The sequence below is a fragment of the Otolemur garnettii genome, unplaced genomic scaffold (assembly GCF_000181295.1).
Source record: "Otolemur garnettii isolate 467f Iridium unplaced genomic scaffold, OtoGar3 scaffold00043, whole genome shotgun sequence".
NCBI classification, from domain to species: Eukaryota; Metazoa; Chordata; class Mammalia; order Primates; family Galagidae; genus Otolemur; species Otolemur garnettii.
The window spans coordinates 5,567,012-5,575,501 of NW_003852438.1; the positions used below are offsets into that span (position 1 = coordinate 5,567,012).

The window sequence follows — 8,490 nt, forward strand, 5'->3', positions numbered from 1 at the left end:
AATTTTTTTTTTTTAAATTTCAGAATGTATAGTCCCTTGGGCATAAGTTGCTAAATAAAAAAATAATCAGATTCATCGGAGAGTACCTGTTTCGGTTACGAAGTTTTCATTTCGCGCCGTAAAGAGCCCTTCCCCCAGGGGGCGCTGTTAGACGGCGCACGTCAGCCGAGAACTCGCCAATCAGCGCCGCGCCCACCCGCCCCCTCACGAGAACGTACTTTTGTATTTCTTTGAAGTGGGCCTGTACTTGTTTATATATAGGTTTCATATCAGTATCAGTGTATTGAGTACATTGGATACTTGTTTTTCCATTCTTGTTATATTTTACTAAGAAGAACGTGTTGGTAAAATAAATCTTTAAGGAGCTTAAGTTGGGTTCGGCAGGAAGTGAACGCGCGATACGCCAGGCGTTGGGCAGCATATTGAAGGCTGTTTGAGAAACCTGTAGAAATCTGTGCCTACCCCTTGTGAAATGGATGCCAAGGCGAGGTGACCTTGATTAATGTATGTAGATGGAAAGGGGTTCCGGAGAATGGCTTCACCAGCCTGCCTCTGAGCGTCCAACAGGTAGAAAAGATTCCGTCCCTAGACAATACCTGTAAGTGGATTTTTTCCAGGGGAAAGGTTGGGGGTGGAAGCCAGGAATGAGGGGCGGAGCCAACACGAGTGGGCGTGGACTCGCGGGCCCTCCCGGGGGCGACTGGAGGCCGGGCGCAGGGGCGGGGTTTCCGGCGGTAGCCGCAGAGGGCTTTGGGTGACGCTAGGCGGTCGATCGTCACGTGACACGGAAGTGACTCCGAACAGGAAGAGGACGAAAAAAATAACCGTCCGCGACGCCGAGCCGAACCCGACCCGCAGCCACCATGAACAGCAAAGGTAAGGCCAGGGGGCGGCAGAAGCCGTCGAGGGGAGTCGTGCTGGACCGGAGCGAGCGGTCCTGGAGCCCAGGGTTATCAAAAGCCAGGCTTGGGGTGGGCTACGCCGCGCTTCTTGGCCGAGTGCAGTCCTGGGGCTGCGCTTGACGCCTTCATCATCCTTTAACTGCGGCTGCTCACTCCCTTCCGGCCCTTTCCTCGGTAAACTCTGTGGCGCAGTTTGGGGCTGCGGGCTTGGGTTGTGGGGGGGTGGGGTGGGGGAAAACTTGTCATGATGGGCATGTGTAGAAGCAAATGGAGTACTAGAGCAGGGATTTGGGTAGCCCAATGAAGAGTCGGTGGAGGCGGGGCCCGGTGCTCCGGAACAACAGGCAAGGCCCGGAGCTTAACTAGCGAGTTGCCGGATTTGGTGCGCCGGTCAAGGCCTGCGGTCCTGGAGCCCAGGGTTATCTCCTTCCCTTCGTATTCCCCTCTCCCTTCTCTGGCGGCGCCGAAACTTCTCCCCTTTCTTGTGATGACACCAGTGTGCCAGTTAGGCCGTGATCTCCGCCTGCTCCACGGAAGACATTCCCCCTCACCCCTTTATTCTTTCCCAGTCTCACGGTTCACTTCCACTGTTAACACACTCTGTATTTAGAAGTCGACCTTGAATAAGAATTGGTGAGGTAAATCAGAACGGCCTTTCCCCGTGAGGTCTGGAATGGTTACAGCCTGTGGATATTTATTACCTAGAGCAAAAGCACCCTTAATACACTAGCAGGCTAGAACTTCAGGAACTGGTGCCCAGACTTGTCTTGAATTCCGGAGGGAACCTAGGTCCAAATAGACTTAACATCTAGACCATCCAAATAGACCATACATCTGTATGTTCGTCTTGCCTTTCCTATCCAGTCAGAATCAGTCCCGCATCTTGTGTTATTAAGGGTGAGAGACAATGCTTATTTTCTTGGTTCCAGGAATCAGGTCCTGGGGGGCAGTCTATTTGCAAGCTCCCCTTTGCTTCCTCTAAGTTAGCTACCCAATAGGTACTGCCTCATTTTGGTGACTATGTGTTAGACAAACTGCATTTTTTCTTGTTTTCCAGGTCAATATCCAACGCAGCCAACCTACCCTGTGCAGCCTCCTGGGAATCCAGTATACCCTCAGACCTTGCATCTTCCTCAGGCTCCACCCTATACTGATGCTCCACCTGCCTACTCAGAGGTGCTTCCAATTTGCTAGACCTAATTGAGAATACTCTTGATCACATTTTTTAGTCCTTACTAAGTCAGACTTCATATATTCTTCACACACAGAAGAGAGTGCTCACATAAATAATCTAAACACTGTAGTTTAGTAACTTATTTTGGTATTGAGAATGTATTATTTGATTACTTTGTGTTATTTGGCATGGGCTGAGGTTAAGAAGATGAACATACATTACTATAGTAAGAAGTGATCTTGGAGAATATTGAATACCAGTAGAAAGGCAGCTTGTGTAATTCAAAAAGTATAATCAGTAAAAGGAGAATTAATAACTTGTTAGGGAGATTTCAAATGGGAATGTAATAAAGTAACCTTTTGCCTTCTTTTCTGCCTCTTTCAGCTCTATCGTCCGAGCTTTGTGCACCCGGGGGCTGCCACAGTCCCCACCATGTCAGCTGCATTTCCTGGCGCCTCTCTTTATCTTCCCATGGCTCAGTCTGTGGCTGTTGGGCCTTTAGGTTCCACAATCCCTATGGCTTATTATCCAGTTGGTCCCATCTATCCACCTGGTTCAACTGTGCTGGTGGAAGGCGGTTATGATGCAGGCGCCAGATTTGGAGCTGGGGCTACTGCTGGCAGCATTCCTGTGAGTATGACCTTATCAGAAAAAAACTCAGCCCTTGGGTATTTTAATTTTCTGAAATGACCTCATGTTCATTCTCTTACTATCCCTGGAAAATAATTGCCAGTGTGTGTAACCAGTGACATCCAGTGACCAGGCAGAAAGTAGCTGAGGGGCAGAACTGTGGAGAGGGAGTAGTCCTTGGCACATTGACTGGAGTCAGAGTTACCCAGATTCCTCTGTTTTCTGCCTACTTGCTGTTTTTGCAGTTCATTTTGGTGCAATGAACTGGTCTAATAAGGTCCTTATTCATTTCATAAACATTTACTTAATATTTACCATCAGCATGGTGTTATATTTGAACCTTGATGATTAAAAAAGTAGAATGCGTAATTCCTAGTAAGTAGCTTTTAGAAAATACTAGCATGAGATTTAGAGCTTGGTCCTTGATAAGGCCATCTTACCTGGTTACCATATGTTAAAGGTGAGATGAATGTGTCATTATTGAGCCTTCAGGTTATCCAGTAGTCTATTTAAAAACTATATAGGTAGCTAGGCCTTGTGGCAGGCACCTGTAGTCCCAGCTACTCAGGAGGCTGAGGTAAGAGAATCGCTTAAGCCCAAGAGTTTGAGGTTGCTGTGAGCTGTGACACCATGGCATTCTACTGCAGGCTACATAGTGAGACACTGTCTTAAAAAAAAAAAAAGAATACATAGGGACAGCTTGGCTCCTTAGCTCAACAGTTAGTACACTGGCCCTACACACCAGGGGTGGTGGGTTCAAACCTCTCCTGGGCCTGATTAGCAACAACAAAAAAAAGAAAAGAAAAGAAGGCCAGGTGTGGTGGCTCATACCTGTAATCCCAGCACTCTGGGAGGCCAAGGTGGGCGGATTGCCTTAGCTCACGGGTTTGAGACCAACCTGAGCAAGAGCGAGACTCTTATCTCTAAAAATAGCTGGGGTGCTGTGGCGGGTGCCTGTAATCCCAGCTACTTGGGAGGCTGAGGCAAGAGAATCACTTGAGCCCAAGTTAGAGGTTGCCGTGAGCTTTGACTCCATGGCACTGTACTGGGTATGACAAAATGAGACTGTCTCAAAAAAGAAAAAAAAATTAAGAGAGAAAAACTATATAGGGAGCCTGTGGGATTCAGACGTGGACCTGATACGCTGTCCCTGTTTTGGGAGTGTGAGTGGGAGGATTTCCTACCCTGAAAATGACTATGGTTCTGGCCTGTTGTGTTTAGAAGGTTTCCATAGGCTTCATCTTGGAGCTGGAATCCTTTTGAGTTAGCAGTTGGTTTCCTTTCCTATTTGTATTTTTGCTTTAGAGCTCAAATTTAGTGGGAAAACTAGCTCCTTAAATTGCTATTGGTCATTACATTGCCATCTTCCTAACAGATGCTCCCTTGTGCCCTTTGTATAAGCTACCTTGTGCCCATTCTACTGTGTCCTTTCCTTTCAGCCTCCACCTCCTGGATGCCCTCCCAATGCTGCTCAGCTTGCAGTCATGCAGGGAGCCAACGTCCTCGTAACTCAGAGGAAGGGGAACTTCTTCATGGGTGGCTCAGATGGTGGCTACACCATCTGGTGAGGAATCAAGGCCACCTCTGTGCCGGGAAAGACATCACATACCTTCAGCACTTCTCACAATGTAACTGCTTTAGTCATATTAACCTGAAGTTGCAGTTTAGACACATGTTGTTGGGGTGTCTTTCTGGTGCCCAAACTTTCAGGCACTTTTCAAATTTAATAAGGAACCATGTAATGGTAGCAGTACCTCTCTGAAGCATTTTGAGGTAGGGGAGGTTTCCATTCATAAAATGAATGTGGGTAAAGCAGCCCTAAGGATCTTCCTTTAATTCTCTGGAGTAATACTGTACCATACTGGTCTTTTGCTTTTAGTAATAAAACATCAAATTAGGTTTGGAGGGAACTTTGATTTTCCTAAGAATTAAACTTGCCAAATTACTCTGATTGGTCTTTAATCTCCTTTAAGTCTTTATGATTTATATTACTTGTTATAAATGAAGCTCATTAGTCATCTGCCTTCTCCTTTCCATCCTTTGCCCCACATCCCACCTCCAACCCAAGTCTTCCATTTCCTTTACCGATCTCCATTGAATCAATGGTGCAGGACAGAAAGCCAGTCAGACTAATTTCCTTCTCTCCTTGCACTTCTCCCCACTTGTCATCTTTTAACTAGTCTTTGACAAGGATCCTCTGAGTCCCCCTCTGTACCCCAAGCACAGATCCCATTACTTCCTCTTTTTTATCTCCTCAGGCTAAAGTGGAGGGTGCCTTTTAGGCCCTTCTGGTAGGTTGTCTCTGCATATAGGAATCTAACCCAAATTTGCTTTGGTGACAGGAAAACTGAGCTTTGTTTGAACAAAGGATATCATACAAACTGTACTATAAATAACAGTTTGTTTAATGTATGAGGGGCAAGGAGGAGGGTGCATTTCAAAAGCCTGATTGATGACTTTAGAGCCAAATTAAGGGGAGTTTTCAGATCAAAACTTGGTTACCATTTTTTTGTCACAGTGTCTAATGCAGCCACTTGTGGCTCCCAAGAATTCCTAAATGGGGTTGATAGTCATATTGTGAATGCTTCACTACAAAGTGACTTGAGTCCAGTGAAATCTCATTAGGGTTAAGAATATTTCAGGGATCCTTAATATTTTGATTTTTTGTTTTCTGAAATTGGATTTTATTTTATTTTATAATTTCAGTTCATCTAAATTTTGTGTTCTGTACATGTGATGTTTGACTGTACCATTGACTGTTATGGAAGTTCAGCGTTGTATGTCTCTCTCTACACTGTGGTGCACTTAACTTGTGGATTTTTTATACTAAAAATGTAGAATAAAGACTATTTTGAAGATTTGAATAAAGTGATGAAGTTGCATTACACCTCATTCCAAGGATTCTTTACTTAGCTTATTTTTAGATTTATTCTGTCTATATATACCTTTTGTAGCCTGCCTAGACTAGAATTCACTTAAGTGGCTGCTACTGTTCTGTTTTATTTAATGAAGCCTTTGAAGTAAATTTAGCAGTACAAGGCTAAGATTTGACCATTTTCATGAGTTCCATTGAAAATGTTCAACTCTTCTTCACTCTACTTTCCTAAACTCTTTTAAAATTCTGGGATTCAAAACCTAAACTTAAAGATAAGGGAGAGAGCTGGGCGTGGGGTATGTGTGCAGGCCTATAATGCCAGCTGCTCTCAGGCTGAAGTAGGTGGCTCACTTGAATGCAGGAATATGAGATTGGACTGAGCAACACAGTGAGACTCCCATCTCACAAAAAAGGAACGATTGATTCTCCTAATTTGCTTTAGAGTTTGCTTGAGGAAAATGTTTTAGTATGGCTATTTATACACATTCAAGATGACCATCATTTTCTCCAAAGTTCTGTGTGGAGAGATACTGAAAATTCCTAGGATCTAGGCTGTGAAAATTGGTTCCTCAACTCTTAGATCTTACTGTGGACAATGGAGGCAATGCATTAAGACCTCAGTGGACATCTAGTTTAATTCCAAAGTAAACAGTATCTGAGGAGCTAATGATTTATACCAAAACATGGTATTTTGTAAACACATCTCATTTTGAGACTAAGTTAAAGCCTTGAAACTTCTTGGCTTGATTATGAGGCCGATGGGGAGAGGTGGTAGGTGGAATTTTCCTAGTTCCCTCTATGTATACATAGAAGGGGTTCTGGGAAATTCCGGCACTTGCCAAGATGGAAGCTAAACCAACTCATCTCCCAGGTGTGTTTCTGATGATGTTCCTCTGGGACGAGCTTCCCTGGACCATCTTTGTCTCAAATCTCTGAGCTAGTTCTGGGAACTTCTGGAACTTTCCTGGGGTTCATATGGCTTGAAAGAATACGTGCAAAGGAGTTTAAAAAAAGTTTAAGGATAAAGGTAGTTCTTGCACATGAGAATCTGATTTCTGCATTAGTGAAAAATTTTAATTCGGATAAAAATCACATGAGTATAAGGTTGGGAGCTGTGGAAAGGAAGGGCTCAGATGGGGAGGAACGTAGTACATGTGATAGGGAGTAGGGTCTCCATAGTCCACCCCTTTTGGCCTGGCCTTTTAGTATGCTATCCAGGATGAACTTCCACGGGCAATGTCTGCACTGAGCCTATCACTAGGTGACCAGCTAGGGGACAGAGTAGAGTGGCCAGTGACCCTCACTCTCTTTTCCATCCCTATAATCCAAAGTCTGCTGGTACAGCCCTGTCTTGTTGGCCAGTTAGAAATAACAGCTTTATTATGAAGGCCTGTTTAAAGAGATCACAAACAGGTTTCTTCCATGTCCCTAGCCCCCAGAGTCAGTGATGCTGACAGTGGGGACTGTGTCCAGGAAGGAGCTTGAATTTCCCTACATCAATCAATGCTTCTTACTGGCTTCAGAGAAAACTTTCACCTAATAAATTAAACAGTCATTGTGTTAGTGTTAGAGCCAGGAATAAGCTCCTGAGGCCCAGGAATGGTTAGATGAAATATTCCTCCTTCTCTCTGCCCTTGGCTGAGTCATTCTCCATCTGGAGGATGGCACTGGGATCGCCTTCTGCAGATTCATAGGTGACGTAGCTGCCTTTGTTCTTGTACAGGTAGAAGAAGATGAAGATCACAACTGAGAGCAGGGTGAGGAAGACCACGGTGATAACAACTTGGGAAAGAGAGGGAGAATGTAAAGAAATTTCAGGAAGGGGGATGCCTCAGTAGTTCATTGAATCACCTGAATTAGATGGTTTCCTCACTCTTCTCACAGGATTGTCCCACTTGGGTCAACTCTTGTCCACTCCCATCCAAATCCATGTCCCCTCACTACACCCAAGACTGTGGTACATAATCGCTGTAGGACACAATGCTTTTAATTTCTGACAAAACTGAACTCCCTCCCAGACCAGTTCCTGATGATTATGATAAAAACAGGAAGGAGGGAAACAGGAAATAGCCTATTCCAACAGGAAGGGGTTTTTAAACACATATATCCTCCTCCCGACCCACATACTCCTGGGTAGTATCCATAGGCATAGCTATTTGTGGCCACCTCCTAACCTATCATTTACTGGCAGTGACTCTGACAGAAGCCTCTGAGTCTTTTGCAGCCAAATCTGTGTGTGTGTTTGAGAGAGAGCCTACATGCCAGAAGGACCCCCTGTAATGGACTTGGTCCCCAGTGTTGTAATGCTTTTCCGGTGTGGGGAAAATCTTAGTTTGTCAGGCTGTCTCTGGAGAGAGGTGGCCCTTGATCCCAGAAGGTCCCTTGGCTTTGGCTCAGAGCCTTTGTTACCTGCAATGAGTGCTGTGCTGGCTCCAGCTTCTGGGGACAGGCCCTTAGTGGCCTGTGGAATTGTGGTGGTCATCAGTTCTTCTGGAAAATTTAGAAAAGTGGAAAAGGAAACAGGGTGAATTCTTTTGTTCAAAATCATGTTTGTCCTTCAAATTTTATTATTCTCTTCTTCCTTATTCAAAAGTTGTAGATTGCTTGAGCTCACAGGTTTAAGACCAGCCTGAGCCAGAGTGAGACCTCATCTCTAAAAACAGCCGGGCGTTGTGGTGGGCACCTGTAGTCCCAGGTACTTGGGAGGCTGAGGCAAGAGAATTGCTTGAGCCTAAGAGTTGGAGGTTGCTGTGAGCTATGATGCTACGGTACTCTAATGAGGGTGACAAAGCGAGACTCTGTCTCAAAAAAATAAAAAAAAGAGTATGGGCTTTAGGTCAGGCACCATGGCTCATGCCTGTAATCTCAGCACTTGGGGAGGCCAAGTTGGGTAGATCACTTGCATCTAC

At 45.0% G+C, this 8,490-nt stretch overlaps 2 protein-coding genes across 4 annotated transcripts in view; one reads left to right on the forward strand and one right to left on the reverse strand.

Annotated features, from left to right (window-relative positions):
• The first annotated feature begins 668 nt into the window (after window positions 1-668).
• Window positions 669-5,598, forward strand: DAZAP2 (DAZ associated protein 2). 2 transcript variants are annotated; one of them, XM_003790381.2, is made up of 4 exons: window positions 669-876; window positions 1,960-2,078; window positions 2,461-2,706; window positions 4,146-5,598. In XM_003790381.2, exons 1-4 carry the CDS (start codon window positions 864-866, stop codon window positions 4,272-4,274), a joined length of 507 nt encoding a protein of 168 aa, XP_003790429.1. In that variant the 5' UTR covers window positions 669-863; the 3' UTR covers window positions 4,275-5,598. The 2 variants fall into 2 exon arrangements, with proteins under 2 accessions (XP_003790429.1, XP_003790433.1); XM_003790385.3 differs by having other exon boundaries at window positions 682-876; window positions 2,461-2,629.
• Window positions 5,599-6,628: 1,030 nt separating this feature from the next.
• SMAGP (small cell adhesion glycoprotein) overlaps window positions 6,629-8,490 on the reverse strand; it is a 22,895-nt gene continuing 21,033 nt past the window's right edge. The window contains exons 4-5 of one of the 2 annotated variants that reach the window (XM_012805594.2): window positions 7,991-8,071; window positions 6,629-7,363 (exon numbers count right to left, since the gene is read on the reverse strand). In XM_012805594.2, the coding sequence (XP_012661048.2) occupies window positions 7,185-7,363; window positions 7,991-8,071 (260 nt within the window). In that variant the 3' untranslated portion in view covers window positions 6,629-7,184. Of the gene's footprint in view, window positions 7,364-7,990; window positions 8,130-8,490 lie in introns of those variants that run through there. The other variant, XM_023513595.1, reaches the window with a different exon arrangement.

Coding starts and splice junctions, on each gene's coding strand:
- DAZAP2 (XM_003790385.3), top strand. Junction 2,079..2,460: donor CTCCACCTGCCTACTCAGAG/GTGCTTCCAATT, acceptor TGCCTCTTTCAG/CTCTATCGTCCGAGCTTTGT. Junction 2,630..4,145: donor TGGTCCCATCTATCCACCTG/GTTCAACTGTGC, acceptor CTTTCCTTTCAG/CCTCCACCTCCTGGATGCCC.